The sequence below is a fragment of the Stenella coeruleoalba genome, assembly GCF_951394435.1.
Source record: "Stenella coeruleoalba genome assembly, chromosome: 19".
Taxonomy (NCBI): Eukaryota; Metazoa; Chordata; class Mammalia; order Artiodactyla; family Delphinidae; genus Stenella; species Stenella coeruleoalba.
In genome coordinates this window covers 7,616,140-7,632,873 of record NC_137165.1, presented here as the reverse complement: position 1 = coordinate 7,632,873, position 16,734 = coordinate 7,616,140, and the positions used below count along the sequence as shown (strand labels likewise).

Below are 16,734 nucleotides of genomic sequence, written 5' to 3'. Positions count from 1 at the left end.
ACCAAGGTTTATACTTTAAATATGTGCAGCTTATTGTCCCCCAATTATACTTCAGTAAAGCTGATGAAAGAGTTATGCAGAGAAGTTTAGGCATAACCTAGCAGGTAATACGTATTTACTGTGGGTTCTTGTGCAAAAATTTATTCAGAAACATAATCTTGATGGCTATATGCACAGTGGATTGAGTGAGAAGATGGGATTTCCTTTGGAAAATCACACTTAATAACAGAATTGCCAGTAAACTAACCTCTGTTCGCAATCAGGGTATCCTGGGACTCAGGGAAAATATTCCAGTGTTTAAGTGGGTCTTTGTTAAAGAGATCATCTGTGAAAAGTTACTTTAGGAAGGAGACACATCCAGATGGAAACCCGGCCCTGTCTTCCAGAGACAGGGACCCCGATGCCCTAGGGACAGCACGCTTGGGGGCAAAGAACCTGTCCTCATTCCCAAGATGTCCTCTTGTCCTGGGCACAATGCTCTTATGATATCGTGAATCTCAGTGCATCACTGCTGGGCAGTGGGACCAGCCATGGAGGTGAGACCCCCAGTGGGCTCTTCACTCATGAAGGTTCCTCGAACTCTGAGATGTGCCAGAGAGCTGTGGTATAAACAGGTCTGCTAGGGTTCGGGGCATGGAGAGGGGTCTGGACACCGTAGCTGCCTGGCTTGGCGGTCACACCTGCTCTTTCTCTGCGTTCAGGTGGAACACCGCGCCTTGCTGTCGACCTTGCAGCTGTTGTACACTGTGGGCTACTCCCTCTCCATCGTCTCCCTCTTCCTGGCTCTCACCCTCCTCTTGTTTCTGCGGTGAGTGGAACTTCTGCTGTCCCGTGTGCAGACAGGTACCCAGGCATGTGCTCGTTGGCTCCCTTTAGAAGGCAGGAGACTAGGCTGGATGATTTCAGGGCTCCTCAGAGCTGGACGGGATCCGAGAGAGTCTCCAGTCCATCCATCCCATTTTGTAGGCAAAGGAAAGGGATCTCAGAGGTCCAGAGAAAGACACTGAGTCACGCCAGGTCGCAAAGCACAGCTAGGACTGGAATCTGGGACTCCTAACTGCTTTTGCCTCTTGGATTAGATGACCTCTGCCCAGCCCTGGTCTAAATTTCTAGTTACACCCATTACTACCACAGCCCCTTCCCACCACAACTCTACCAGATGCATTATTTTTATGGACGAGATTAAAAACCAAAGTAGTGAGCGGGAGAGCTGGGCTTTTAATCCGGGGCCCTCGGACTCCAATTAGCCGTCAATCATTGGAGAGCTTCATTGGTGCCAGGCATTGTTCTAAGCACGTGACGTGCATTAAGTCATTTAAGTCTCTTTCTAATCAGAATTAAGATGAATTCTAATCCTAGGAGATTAGCCTTATTATTACCCCATTTGATAAGCGAGTTAACTGCAATATGGAGAGATGACGTCACTCGCCTACCATCACACCGCTGGCAGGTGACGGAGCCAGGATCGCAACCGGGCGGTCCAGAGCCTGAGCATTTTCACTCCCTTCTACTGTGTTTCAGAATCCAACACCTGAAGGCATTTTACTAAATCACGTTTTTAGAAACGGCCCAAGTGAGATATTTATAGACCCCCTAGGGAGCCCTCCAAGGCCGTCTCCTGGTCCTGGTCCGTTCAGGAACATAACGGAGTGTAATGTGGCAGAATGAGAGTTCCACGCAGATGCGGAGGCCTGGATGGGGACCCTGGAGACCTGGATGCTAATTCCAGAGCAGCTCCCACCTGGGCTCTGCGAGGCCCAGGGCTGGCCCCACCTGACCCCTCAATCCCATGATGCTCTTGAGGCCCTAGAGCAGAGAGCGGAGTCATGACCAGTTACCCCACTGGGAGAACAATTACTGAACAAGGGGAGAGAATTCCACGGCCTGTGCCCACTGCTATCTGTGACCTCCTCCACTCACCTTCCCAAAGTCCCAGAACCAGGCCAGGAGAAAATAACTTCCTGGCCCTGGAGGAAGTAACTTTAGCAGAGCCTGGGTTGACCACGTGTCCATTTTGTCTCTGGCTTTGGGGATGCATAGATAGTAAAACACAAGGACCTGCTCAGATCTTTTTGGAAACTAAAAAAGTAATGATAGCTCTAAGCAAGGCAGGACTGGACGGACATAGGCTGCACAGGGGCATAGGCAGGGCTGTGAGAGCACAGTGCTGGAGGAGGGTCCTTTCGCCAGAGAGACCGAGGATGCGGAGTTTTACATCAGCCGGCACAGGAGGCTCCAGCTGGGTGAGGGAGGTCATGAGAGCTAAGTGCCAGGTACTGTGTGAGCACACTTCACCCATTAACTGGTTGAATCCTCCTGTAGCCCTTTGTGGTGAGTGCCCTTGTTCTTACAGGGAGTAGAGTCTCGAGAGCCATATACTGACCTCAGAGTTTCTGGGTCTAAATCTCAGCTCTGCCACTTACTGCTCTGGGACTTTGGACTTAAGCTTTCTGCCTCAGTTCCCCCGTTTGTAATGTCGGGAGCTGTGAGGAGTAAGGATACCCGTAAGTACCCACAGGCAAGTAGCTTGGAACATAGCCTGGCATGTTGAGCATTCTATAGATGATAGCTGTGATTTTCTCCATCTTACACATGAGGAAAATGAGGCACAGAGAGGAAAGATCCTTTAAGCCAGCTATCCGGCTCTGGAGACTACACTCGGAACCTGTGCCCTTCAGTGGCAGATACGCAGGTTTCAGGCACACACCTGTCGGTCTGAGCCGTTCTTTTCTGAGGGAAGACACTCGGTTTTCTCCTTGCACAGAAAACTCCACTGCACACGCAACTATATCCACATGAACTTGTTTGCCTCTTTCATCCTGAGAGCCCTGGCTGTGCTGGTGAAAGACGTCATCTTCTACAACTCTTACTCTAAGAGGCCCGACAGTGAGAAACAGTGGATGTCCTACGTGTCAGAGGTATGTCTTTCCTTACTGTTGGCCTCGACCTGGTGGATCAATACTGGAACTGCAAGAAGGTGAGGCTGGGCAGGAGAAGAGAGAGAGAAAGCGGTGTCAGTCTCTCTGGTTAGAGATGCATCACCTAACTTAAAAAAAATTCAACCTCCCGAGAATGGGGCAGGTAAAGGAAATCAGTAGCTGCAAATGTCACCGAGGGGCTGCTTTATACCCAATGGGTGGAAAATCTCTTCACCTGTAGACAAAAGAAATGGACCAGATCAACCTTTTAAAATTATTACTGTGTTTCACGGCAGTAAAGCTTTTCTACATCTGTTGAGATGGTTTTTCCTTTATCCTGTTAATAATGAATGCAGTAACCTCTCAAACTACCTTGCACTCCTGGAAGAAATCCAGCTAGGTCCTCATATAGTAATCTCTCTCCCCTCCTGCTGGACTGTTTGCTTAACACTGTGTTTTGTTCAGCAGTTCCTCATCTACGTTCAGGAGTCATTTTCTTTTCTTGTACAGGCATACCCTGCAGATACTGTGGTTTGGTTCCGGACCACTATAGTGAAGCAAATATCGCAATAAGGCAACTTACATGAATGTTTCGGTTTCCCAGTGCATATAAAAGTTATGCGTACACTATACTATAGTCTGTTAAGTGTGCAATAGCGTTGTGTCTAAAAACATAATGCACATCCCTTAATTTAAAAATACTTCATTGCTAAAAAATGCTAACCATCATCTGACAACATGGGGTTGCCACAAACCTTCAGTTTGTAAAAAACACAGTATCTGAGCAGCCCAGTAAGGCAGAGTACAATACACGAGGTATGTTTGTACTGCCTTTATCAGCATAAAGTTTCTGCTGACTTCTCAAGACAAATGATCTCTTTCTCACTTCTCTGGAAGAATTTGTTTAAGATCGGTATTGGGCTTCCCTGGTGGCGCAGCAGTTGAGAGTCCGCCTGCCGATGCCGGGGACACGGGTTCGTGCCCCGGTCCGGGAAGATCCCACATGCCGCGGAGCGGCTGGGCCCGTGAGCCATGGCCGCTGAGCCTGCGAGTCCGGAGCCTGTACTACGCAGCGGGAAAAAAAAAAAAAAAAAGAAAAAAGAAAAAAAAGATCGGTATTATTTCTTCCTTAAATGTTTGGTAGATGACCCTAGTGAAGCCATTTGGGCCCAGAGTTTTCTTTATTGCAAGGCTTTTAATTATGGATTAATTAGGACTATTACATCCAGATTTTCTGTTTCTTCTGGTGTCAGCTGGAGTAATGTGTTTCTCTAGGAATTTGTCTACTTCATTTAGCTTTTCAAATTTATTGACATATTGTCTATATTCCCTTAAGATCTTTTTAAGGTCTGTTACATCTATCGTGGTATTCCTTTTTTCATTCCTGATACTGATCATTTGTACCCTCACTCGCTTTTCTGCCCCCTTGATAATCCTTGCTAAAGTTTCTCAATTTTACTGGACTTTTCAAAGAACGAACTTTTGGCATTGTTGATTCTCTTTATTTTATGTCCTCTATTTCATTGATTTCTGCTATTATCTTTATTATTTCCTCCCACGTACTTTCTTTGGCTTTATTTTGCTGTTCTTTTTCTAACATTTTTGACATATTTAAGGTAAGTCACTTTCAGCCTTTTTCTTTCTTAATAAATGCACTTGAGTTGGTAAATTTCATTCTAGTTGTAAAATTCATCCTAGCTGCCTGCCCCAAGTTTTGATATGCAGTATTCTCCATACATTCAGTTCAGGAATAATTTCTAATTTCTATTATCATTTCTTCTTTGATTCATGAATTATTTAGAAGTCTATGTCCTCATTTCTAGTCATATGAAGATTTTTAAATTATTGATACCTTGCTTAATTGAACTGAGATCAGAAGACATATCTTTCAGTGCCTTCTTTTTAAACTTTTTTTTTTAACATCTTTATTGGAGTATAATTGCTTTACAATGGTGTGTTCGTTTCTTCTTTATAACAAAGTGAATCAGCTATACGTATACACATATCCCCATATCCCCTCCCTCTTGCGTCTGCCTCCCACCCGCCCTATCCCACCCCTCTAGGTGGTCACAAAGCACCGAGCTGATCTCCCTGTGCTATGCGGCTGCTTCCCACTAGCTATCTATTTTACGTTTGGTAGTGTCTATATGTCCATGCCACTCTCTCACGACATCCCAGCTTACCCTTCCTGCTCCCCATGTCCTCAAGTCCATGCTCTAGTAAGTCTGTGTCTTTATTCCCGTCTTACCCCTAGGTACTTCATGACCTTTCTTTTTTTTTCTTAGATTCCATACATATGTATTTGTTTTTCTCTTTCTGACTTACTTCACTCTTTTTTTAACGTTTAAAAAGTTTTTTCAGTGCTTTCTTTATGGAAATTGCTGATGATGAATTCTACTTGTCTTTGTCTAAAAATATCTTGGATGTCAAGAAGCTCGGCTTTAAAACCTACATGAAGCCCCCATATTTTTATATTATTGCCAACCTCTCTGAGATGGTCAGCAAGGGTTTGGGAGAGAGGGGAGCTCAGAGGGAGGGGCTGTGCATGTGGAGGCGCTTCTCCACCCTGGTGGGGTCGAGATGCTGAGGGAGCCTGGACTCACCCCCATGTGCTCTGTCCTCTGCAGGTGTCCACTTCCTGCCGCTCGGCCCAGGTTCTCCTGCACTACTTCGTGGGTGCCAATTACTCATGGCTGCTGGTTGAAGGCCTTTACCTCCACACGCTCCTGGAGCCCATAGTGCTTTCGGAAAGAAGGCTGTGGCCCAGATACCTGCTGGTGGGTTGGGGTGAGTGACCTGAACCCCCAGCCTCTTCTCCTGGGGACCTATCAGAACGTGGGAGCCCAATAGAGCTTTTGGTTGGAGTTAGGGGCCAACTGGAGCGAGGTTTCTGGGACAGATAACCTCTCAATCACAAGAGACTCTGAAAAGAGGGGTGTGTGTGTGTGAGTGTGCACGCACTCCCATGCACATGTGTACATGCATGTAGACATAAGTGCTGTAGACCCAATGCACACATTCGAAACTTGCGAAGGTTTTGGTAGAATCAGATGACATTCCTCCTACCCTGTCCCCAGCTGTATTCATCTACTAGGGCTGCCATAACAAAATACCATAGTCTCTGTGGCTTGAAACACAGATATTTATTTCTGGAGGCTGGGAACTGTGAGATCACAGTGCCAGGATGGTTGAGTCCTGATGAAGGTCCTCTTCCTGGCTTGCAGACAGCTGTCTTCTTGCTGTAGCCTCACATCACGGTGGGGGGAGAGAGAGCGAGAGAGAGAGAAAGAGAGCTCTCTGGTCTCCTCTTATATGGACACTAATCCTATCACGATGACCACCCCTACTACACACACCTCATCTAAACCTGATTACCTCCAAAGGTCTCGTCTCCCAATGTCATCACGTTGGGGGTTAGGGCTTCAACATATGAATTTGGAGGGGATACAAACATTCAGTCCATGTGCCAACTAAGTCTCCAAGATGAGGTCTGGAACCCCTGTTGCCACAAACCCTTGGGGACGTTGAGGCTGCGGCGTTCAGAGGGCATAACTTTGGCCGGTGATTCAGGAGGTTTGATAGTTGTCTTTGGATTTACTCTAAGCTGCTCTGTGACATGTGGCAAATCTGTCCTCCTCTCTGCTTCCTGGTTTCTCAAACAGTCAATGGCCCTGTGCCCCTGTAGGCCTCTCCAGCTGTCACAGTCCACAGTTCTATGAGGTTTGGGTTTGTATAAGTTTCAACCAGTTGTGCTTGGCCCATCGGGGTAGTGTAGGCAGTAGGCAAGTTTGGTCAGCCAGCCCTTGACTCCATTTCCGTGTTTTCTCCCAGCTTTCCCGGTGCTCTTCGTTGTACCCTGGAGCATCGCCCGCGCTCAGCTGGAGAACACAGGGTAGGTAATTCACCTCTTTTTACATTTCCGTGAGCTAGCCGTTCCCAGATAGGCCCCAATGTAAGGAAATATACTATTTTCCCAAAGAGAATATCCACTCCCTTCCATTTTGGCCATCCAGGATACACTTAAGTATGTAGATAAAAGAATCAAGTACCTTTCTTGTAGAAATTAGTCTATTAATTTAGTTACACATGCAGATAAGCACAAAATTAGCACAAATTAGTACAAAAATTGGCTGCTCAGGTTAGCAGCGACCCCTGGGTATATACAAATATAGGTACAAGGATGCTTATTGCATTCACAGTGGGGGAAAAAAGGCAAAACCAATCAAACAAAAAAAACCCTGAACATCCATCAATAGGGGAATCATCACACAAATTGTGGCATACCTATATAGTGGACTACTGTAAAGCTACTGAAAAAACAAGTTAGTTCTGTACCTTTCGGTTTTTAGGGACTAAACCTCAACAGCGTGTCGTTAACCTTGCTGCTGAATAATGTGTGTCAGTGATTCCATTTTTTTCCCTCCAAATAGTTACCACCAAAAATCCCCTACACAGACATACCTTGGAGATATTGTGGGTTCAGTTCAGGCCACCACAATCAAGTGAATATCTCAATAAAGCGAGTCACGTGAATGTTTTGGTTTCCCAGTACGTATGAAAGCTATGTTTACACTATAATGTGTACTTGTTAAATAGTAAGACTTGAAAGTAGCAATTACTCCTTGATCCATGGGCTACTGTATACTATTGAGTGTGCAGTAGCATTATGTCTTAAAAAAAAAAATCTCGATTAAAAATACTTTATTGCTACACCAGGCAATTCCCAAGACTTCTGTTTTAAATGACTTTTTTTCCCACTCTAATTCATTCCTGGGATCAGTTTCACGTTTGAACATTAAAACAACCTTGCATTACTAGAATAAAGCTACTTCGATTGTGATATACGATTGTTTTACATACCGTGGATACAGTTTGTGCTTCTGTTTACACATTTTGCATGCATGTTCAAAAGAGAAACTGGCCTGTGACTCTATTCTTGTCATATTCTTTTTAGTTTTGATCTGAAGCTTATGTTGGCCTTATAAATATTTTGAGCAATATATACTTTTCTGTTTCCTGGAAGATTTTTATGTAAGATTACCATTATTTCTTCCCTAAATATTTGGAAGGATTTACTTGGAAAGCCATGTATCCCTGGAAATCATTTTCTGTAAAGGTACTTAATTATACAAACAACTTTTGGAGTAGATATAGGTTTTTTAGACATGTTTTCTTTCTTGGGTTAGTCTTGTTAGGTTGCATTTTTTTAAGAATTTGTCATTTTGGATGAATTTTCAAATTGATAAATATAAAATTATCATAATTTTAACAGCAAAGAAAAAAACTTTATTGCTAAAAAAATGCTAACCATCATCTGAGGCTTCAGTGAGTCATAATCTTTCTGCTGGTGGAGGGTCTGGATGGCTGCTGACTGACCAGAGTGGTGGTTGCTGTAGGTTGGAGTGTCTGTAGCAGTTTCTTAAAATAGGACAAAATGATGACGTTTGCCACATCTGTTTTTCCTTTTATGAACGATTTCTCTGTAGCATGCACGCTCTATGATAGCATCTTATCCACAGAAGAACTTCTTTCAAGATTGGAGTCAATCCTTTCAAACCCTGCTGCTGCTTTATCAACTTATTTTATGTAATCTTCTAAATCCTTTGTTGTCTTTCCAACAATCTTCACAACATCTTCACCAGGAGTAGATTCCATCTCAAAAAACCACTTCCTTTGCTCCATCCATAAGAAGCAAAACTCCTCATCGGTTTAGTTTTATGATGAGATGGCAGCAATTCAGTCACACCTTCAGGATCCACTTCTAATTCTAGCTCTCTTGCTATTCCCACCACATTTGCAGTTAGTTCATCCATTGAAGTCTTGAACCCCTCAAGGTCATCCATCAGGGTTGGAATCAACTTCTTCCACAGTCCTGTTCATGTTTCTTTTTGACCTCTTCCCACGAATCATGTGTGTTCTCAATAGCGTCTAGAATGGTGAATCTTTTCCTGAAGGTTTTCAACTTACTTTACCTAGATCCATCAGAGGAGTCAGCAACTAAGGCAGCTATAGCCTTACAAAATGTATTTGTTAGATAGTAAGACTTGAAAGTAACAATTACTCCTTGATCCCTGGGCTACAGAATGAATGTTGTGTTAGCAGGCATGAAAACAACGTTAATTTCATTGTCCGTCTCCATCAGAGCTCTTGGGTCACCAGTGCATTGTCAATGAGCAGTCATATTTTTGAAAGGAATCTTTTTTTTTCTGAGCAGTTGCTCCCAGCAGTGAGCTAAAAATATTCAAGAACTGTTTGGTGCAAGGACCGTAGCTTTCAGCCAATCTCGGCTTTCGACATGCCTTCCTCGCTAAGCTTAATCATTTCTAACATTTGATTTAAAATGAGGGATGTGTGTCACTCTTCCTTTCACTTGAACACTTAGAGGCCTTTGTAGGGTTACTAATTGGCCTAATTTCAATATTTCTGTGTCTCGGGGAATTAGGGAGGCCTGAGGAGAGGGACAGAGATAGGGGAACAGCCGGTTGGTGGTGCAGTCAGAACACACACATGTATTAAGTTCACCATCTCATATGGGCACAGATCACGGCACCCCAAAACAATTACCACCGTAACATCAAAGATCGCTGATCACAGATCGCCATAACAATTATAGTAACAATGAAAAGCTTTAAAATATTGCAAGAATTACCAAAACGTGACACAGAGACACGAAGTGAGCAAATGCCGTTGGAAGATCGCGCCTACAGACTTGCCCGACGCAGGGTTGCACAAACCTTCAATTTGCAAAAAACGCAATATCTGCGAAATGCAATAAAGTGAAGCACAGTAAAATGAGGTGCGCCTGTAGAATTAAGAATTCGTGTTTGTACGAACACGGAGAAAAATGTGGAAGGCTACACACCAAGCTGTTAGCATGAAGACCACTTTCCTGGTTAAAAAAAAAAAAAGTCCACAGTATCAACCTAATAGGAAGGGGTTTGGGCCCTCCCTCGCCCATCCCAAGTGAGTCTTGAGTGTGAGCCTGCTTCTTCCGAGGGTGCAGGCCCTTTACCTTCAGCCTTGTTTCGGACGTAAGTCTTCTCTTACTGCTCGCTCTTTGCCGTAGGTGCTGGGGAACCAACAGGAATAAGAATGTCTGGTGGATCATTCGGGGACCCATGCTGCTTTGTGTAACGGTGAGGACCGTCCCACCCGCCCTTTCTCCTCTCTGAACTCAGCCGCTGTGGAGGACCCGGGCCCCTACCCTGCCACCCGCCAGATTCTCTGGTTCAGAATGAACCTGGGCCAGATCCCTTGAGATGGAGACGCTGAGCTGTGAGTAAGATCTGTTGAATGAGAAGAAGCAAGTGAGAAACTTCTCCTTGTTCTGGTTCAGTACCTAAACCCAGGCTTACACTCTAAGCCTCCTACTCTCTGGGTTTTCGAACTATGGAGAGAAACCCGTAATCAGCTCAGTGACCTCATGTCAGCCGGCTGTGATGTGCACAAAGCCTGGGGATGCAGGAACCTTCGGGCGTGGACGAGCCCGGGGACAGCAAAGCTATGGGCTTGGACTTACCACCATCAGCAGGAGGGAGGGGAGACTAAGGAAGCGTCTTTTAGAGGAGGAAAGCATGCAGTCGCTATTACCCCAAAGCTGTGATGGGGGTTCGAGTCAGGAGATGATGCCACTCTGAGACCTTGTGGAAGAAGGCCCTTTATTCCTTAAGGCCCAGAATTTGGGGGGTGCAGAGAGACTGCTCAAGCCGGAGTCCTAAAGCTCCTTTAGCTCGTAGCATGTGAGGAAGACATCTGCCAAAGAAGTTCGGGGGAGGGGCAGGGAGATAGCAGACAGTTGGAAGGATGAGCAACAAGGTCCCAGAGGAGGGCTTCCCTGGGGGCGCAGTGGTTGAGAGTCCGCCTGCCGATGCAGGGGACATGGGTTCGTGTCCCGGTCCGGGAAGATCCCACGTGCCGCGGAGCGGCTGGGCCCGTGACCCATGGCCGCTGAACCTGCGCGTCCGGAGCCTGTGCTCCGCAACGGGAGAGGCCACGATAGTGAGAGGCCCGCGTACCGCAAAAAAAAAAGATCCCAGAGGAGGCGGGAGGTCTTCCTGCCTGGACGCAGGGCCAGCAGCCCTGGGCGCCCACCAGCCAGGCACCGCCCACTCTCCTCTCCAAGGGGTTGCCGGGCATTCCGTTTTTGCCATTTTATGGAAATAACCTGGCATTTGTGGTTTCGTGAAAGCAAAAAGGCTTATTTTTAGAGAAGAATGTCAATATTTGTCAATAATTGAAGGGCACTCTCCGCCCATACCAGAGCGTTGAGTGTGCCTGGGAGGGGAAGATGTTCGTAGAAAGGGCAGGAAAACCAAGAGCGTGGAGATGCTCTAAGCGGTGGCCTGGGTGCTACTGGGGATGTCCCCTCCGGTCCTTCCACACGCCGCTGAGAGCGGATGCTCAAAATGACCTCTGACCACGCCCACTCCCAGCGCGGCCTCCAGCCCTGCCTCACCCACCCCATATCCCTCCCTTCCCCACATCCTCTCCTCTCCAGCCGCACTGCCCCGCTGCGGTCCCAGCCGCAGCTCCTGGCTGACCACCTCCGCTACAGCCGGCTGACATTTATTGAGTGCCTCGTACACGCCTGCTCTTGTGAGCGCTCCGTGCGTATTAACTCATTTCATCTTCCCAACAAACCCATGAGGTAGGCGCTACTATTATGTTGCTTTTATTGGTGACGATGCTGAACACTGTCACAGAGTTACTCAGTGGGGGTCAGACCGCGGTCTGATCGGGTGACACCGGCACTTGTAACCACAGCATCGCGCAGCTGCCCCCAGATACTTATTGCCTCCAGCCCCCATGCCTGGAGGACTGTGGGCTTCTCACGCGTTAGTACCTTGCTTTGGCCCCTCCTCAGGTTGGAACCGCCTCCCTCCGCCATCTCATCCACCTGGCCACTCTACCTGGACACCCACCCCACAAAGTAGAGATGGTCACACACTCCTCTGTGTCCTTCCCAGATCCCGTACCAACTTCTGCTATGGCCCCAGCAATGTTTTATTGCAAGTGTTTGTCTAAAGCCTGTGTGCTGTCACTATAAGCCCCGTGTTTTATGCGTCCTGGCGGCCAGCCCAAGCATACGGCAGGCTCTGCAGAAACTTACTCAGTAAATGCTTGTGACCCACACTCCCGGGCACTGGAAGGTTCTCATGCACCAGGCAGAATGAAGCAGGATGGCCTTCCCTAGGATGGAGTTCAGACTCGCTCCAGCTGGATCCCTGGTGCTTGCCCTGCGTGCGGTCTTCCAGAGGCTACGTCACTGGTTCTCCATCTTGGTTGCTCTTGGGATCACCTGGGTATCTTGAAAAGTTCTTCTTGCATGAGAGTTGTGTTTCATTGATCTCAGATGTGGCTTAGGGATTCTAAGGAGAAGCTCAGGTGCGGTCTCCTGAGTGCTTGTTCCGAATTCAGGTTCCCAGGCCCCACCCTGGAGCTGCAGAATCAGAATCTTCATTGTAACAGGATTCCTGGGCACTGGGTGCACAATAATGTTTATGAAGCTCTGTGCCCACACACCAGCGGTTCTCAAAACTGGCTGTGCATTAGAAACATCGTGGTGGCTCATACCCCAGAGGATTTCATCCGAAATTCTGGAGGTGGTACCTGGGCAATGATTCTAATCCGTGGCCAGGGCTGGAACAATTGCTCTGGACCTCGCTGCTTGGTTGTCCATGGCTGGCTGACCTGTGTGCTGGTTTCTCCAGGTGCTTCTTAGTTCCTAGAGCCACCTTTTCTCCTGCCAGGACTAGAGAATGTGCTCTGTCTTTTCCTCTTGGATGAAAGGACCTTCCCAGTCGTGGCCAGCTCCACAGAAATGGCCAGAATCACCTTAGCTCAGGGTGGTTCCTTGTCCTCCCATCCACAATCCCTCTTCCTCCTGTTCACCCCACGGTGAACGACACCACCATCCACCTACCAGGCACCCAAGCCGGAAACCTGGGCGCCTCCTAGCTTCTATCTCCTGCCTCACTACAGCCTCCAGCCAGACTTCAAGTCCTGTCAGTTCTTCCTCTGAAGGTCCCTCCAGGCTTTCTCCTTCTCCTCAATCCATTGTCATTGTTCTTCTTCAGCCCCTTGGGGTTTGTCATGCAGACCTTTGCAAAAGCCTCCCATTTGGCCTCCCTTGCTCATTCCTGCCCCTGGCGATGCATCCTCTGTATGGCACCCGGAGTGGTCTTTCTCGAGCTATGTTTGGCTGTTTCTCTTCTACGTGTGACTTTTTAATGGCTCATTACTGCCCTTGGGCGTGGTTCCAAACTCCTTCACATGGTACGTATTGTCATTCCCATCCAACCACAAGCACCCTGTGCTCCATTTATATGGAGAAATGCACAGTTCCCCCGAATCCATGCTGATGTTCATGCCTCCCGTGCCTTTGCACACGCTGCCTCTCTGCCTGGGATGCCCACCTGACGGCCCTACATTGCCTGGTGAGCTCTTCTTCCTTGCAGACTGAACCCTTATTAAGGCTAAGTGCATGTGCCCTTCAGCAGGGCTTTTGGGGACGGAGGGTTTTAACCCAAAGGAGTAGCTCTAATATAGGCATTTTTGTCTATATAGCGGGCCAGGGGAGGAGGGGCTTGGGGGGAAGATGGAGGAGTTAGGGGTACACGAGACCTACCTCCGAGTCCCCACTGTGCTGGCAACCACCTCTGCCAACTTGTAGACCCAGATATGAGCATGGCAGCTGGCATGGTGCCAAAGAAATGTCACCAAGATTGGTACATCTGATCATATGCATTCTGTATCATCTAGGACCTGAAAAGGAGCCTTATATGTTTGGGGTCCTACGTGCCCCACATCTGGTCACAGAATCCAAGAGGAGTTGGCTGGGTTCTTTAAAAATTTCCGACACTTGCGCAGAACGAGGATTTTTGTACCTTTTTCCAATCGCCTTTCTGCGCACTCCCCAGTCCTCAGACCGCCCTGCTTCTTTATTGGTTATCCTGTATAAACACCCCAAGCTTCTTGCCTTGGGGAGATGGATTTGAGATGTGTTCTCCTATCTCCTTGCTTGGCTGCCTTGCAAATAAACCCTCTGTTTGCTGGAAAAAAAAAAAAATTCCTCCTTCATCCCCTTTCCTGCTGGAACACAAATCACGAACAGCCCCATCCAAATGTGACTGCCGACCCCTGTCTTCTGGGGCACTTGGATGGATGGAGGTTCCGTGGTCCACCAGGCTGGTGTTCCATTCCATGGCAGTGAAGAAGTGCTTCCTCCATGTAGCCCAGTGGTTGATGCCCATTTTCTCTTGTCTGGTCTCTGGAAGACACAAAGAACAGGGAATCAACACGCTTCTCATCACAAGCCTTCATTTCCTAGGAGACAGTCCTGGCTGAAATTAATTTACTGAAATATGTGCCTTTCCCGTGTCAGGCTTGCTTTGTAAGAAAAACGCCTGAGTTTAACAAGTCACTAAGCCTAGGACACAGCGTTTTCTCTTTGTGATGAAAAACAGGCATCCCATTAAATGGGATAAATTACTTGGTTACACTTAGTTTGTATCTAAGTGTTCTGTTACTAAATAGTTTTGGCTGGCGATCTCCATTATCCCCGCTGGCTTGTGGATTGGATGAATAGCCTCTTGCCTGAAACTCTGTCCTCTCAGCTTTGCGCATTGATTCTCCCGAGGCCAATAAGACAAGTAATAACAGGTACGTGTTGGATTCTGCAACTCGTGTTTCAATCTGTGGGTTAAGACCAGGACATCAGTATTGTGCTGGTTCAATGTCTGCAGAGACTTGACTCCATTAATTGCCACCCAACCACCGTCCCTATGGGCTCTTTCTCCATTGCATAGAGGCACTTTGAAGTCTTTTCAATTTTAAAAACAACTGTACCCCCAAACCACTATTAGCCCCACAATTCAGTTGAGAGACATTATCTCCATTCCGCAGCCCTTGCCAACTACTGTTCTATCCGTCTGCTTCCTTTTGCAGTCAAGTCTCTTCAATGTGGTCTACACTTACTGTCTCTTGTCTCCTGCAGCTTCTCTTAAGTGAGCTCCCTGTCGCTAAGTGTGGTCTTATTTCGCCTTCAGATTACGGTAGCACTTAAACCTTTTTAAAATTCTACCCATTGTGAGCTTCCAGGAAACCACTTCCTTGTGGCGCACTCCGACTGCCCCGGCTCCTCTTTCTTAACCTCCTCTGATGTCTCCACCTTCCTCTACCTTTCCCTTCATTACAAGGCAATTCTCAGAACCCTCTTTTTCTCCCAGTCTCCACAGCCTCCCTGGACAATCTCACCAACTCCAATGGCTCCATGCTCTGACTGGGACCTCCTTGCTGAGCTCCAGACGTAAATATCTCACTGCCTTGGGACATCTCTTGTGTCCAAAACTGCTAGGTCCCCGTCCCCCCAGTGCTCTTCCTTCTCTGTGTGGTCATTCTCTTGGGGAATGGCACGACCACACATTGAGATCTACCATGAAACCTTGGGGTCATCTTTGATCTCCCATCCAGCCGGTCACAAAGGTCATCTGACTCAAACTCCTCAATAATTTCTAATCCATCTCCTCTCCATCGCTGAACCACCGGGGCTGCTCTTTACGTCACCTCTCCATCATCCTCCCCAGGAACTCTGAAACTGCCTCCCAGTTGGTGTCCCTTCCTCCAGCTTTGCCTTCATTCAATCTAGTCTCCACGCTTGCTGCTAAAATGAGCTTTCTGAAGCGCAGAAATGCAAATCTGATCAGGTCACTTGCCAGCTTGAAATCCATCATCCCTGTTTTCAGAAGAAAACCCAAACTCCTTAGTGTGGCCATGAAAGGCTCTGCAGGACCTGGCCCTCCCTCCCGCTCCAGTCTCACATCTCATAAACCCTGTTCTCGTTCTCCAAGCCCTGCTTACGTTAGACCACTTGCTGTTTGTGTTTCCAGTGGTCCATGACCTCTCATGAGGTTGCTGTCTAGAGGTTGGCCAGGGCTGCAGCCATCTGAAGCCTGGGGCTGGAAGATCAGCTTCTAAGGCTGGCAAGTGGTGCTGGTTGTTGGTCGGAGGACTCAATCTCCCCACATGGGTCTCTCCACGGGCTGCTTGGGCGTCCTCACAACATGGTGGCTGGTTTTCCCCAGAGGGAGAGGGAGAGAGAGAGAACCAGGTGGAAGCCATCCTTTTGAGCACCTAGCCTCAGAACTCACAGCATCACTCCTACCATATTCTTTTCATTACATGCAAATAACTGAACTAGTTCACATCCCAGAGAGAAAAGGCGAATTAGGCTCTGCCTTTTGAAGGGAGAAGTGTCGAAGAATCTGCAGACATTTTTTTGTTGTTGTTGTTTTTTGTTTTTTGCGGTGCGCAGGCCTCTCACTGCTGTGGCCTCTCCCGTTGCGGAGCACAGGCTCCGGACGCGCAGGCTCAGCAGCCATGGCTCACGGGCCCAGCCGCTCCGCGGCATGTGGGATCTTCCCGGACCGGGGCACGAACCCGTGTCCCCTGCATCGGCAGGCTGACTCCCAACCACTGCGCCACCAGGGAAGCCCCTCCCTATGCAGACATATTTTAAAATTTCTACCAAAGCTGATAATCAAGGGTCGAATTTTCCCAGTTCATGACAGTTGTGGAAAGTCATCTAGAGAGTAGAGAACGTGTGCTTTCCAGTGAATTCTGTGGCAGCAACAGGTCCTCAAGTTCAACACCAATAGACCTGGAGTTCTTTACAGTGGGAGGCAGTGTGGGATTCTGTTTAAGTGAAGGGAGGGTTGTAATTAGACAAATCTGAATTTAATTAATTACCAGCTCAGCCACTTACTAGCTGTGCAAGCTTGGGAATAGTACTTGTCTCCTCTGTGCCTCTGTTTTCTCA

The 16,734-nt window shown here is 47.5% G+C and overlaps 1 protein-coding gene across 1 annotated transcript in view; it reads left to right on the top strand.

Moving 5' to 3' along the window:
- The window catches only part of GLP2R (glucagon like peptide 2 receptor), a gene marked incomplete at its 5' end in the record, with an annotated part of 48,844 nt that overhangs the window by 15,899 nt on the left and 16,211 nt on the right, over positions 1-16,734 (top strand). The window contains 5 exon segments of the mRNA XM_079905691.1: positions 702-808; positions 2,765-2,918; positions 5,546-5,705; positions 6,750-6,810; positions 9,985-10,054. Of these exon segments, the coding sequence (XP_079761817.1) occupies positions 702-808; positions 2,765-2,918; positions 5,546-5,705; positions 6,750-6,810; positions 9,985-10,054 (552 nt within the window).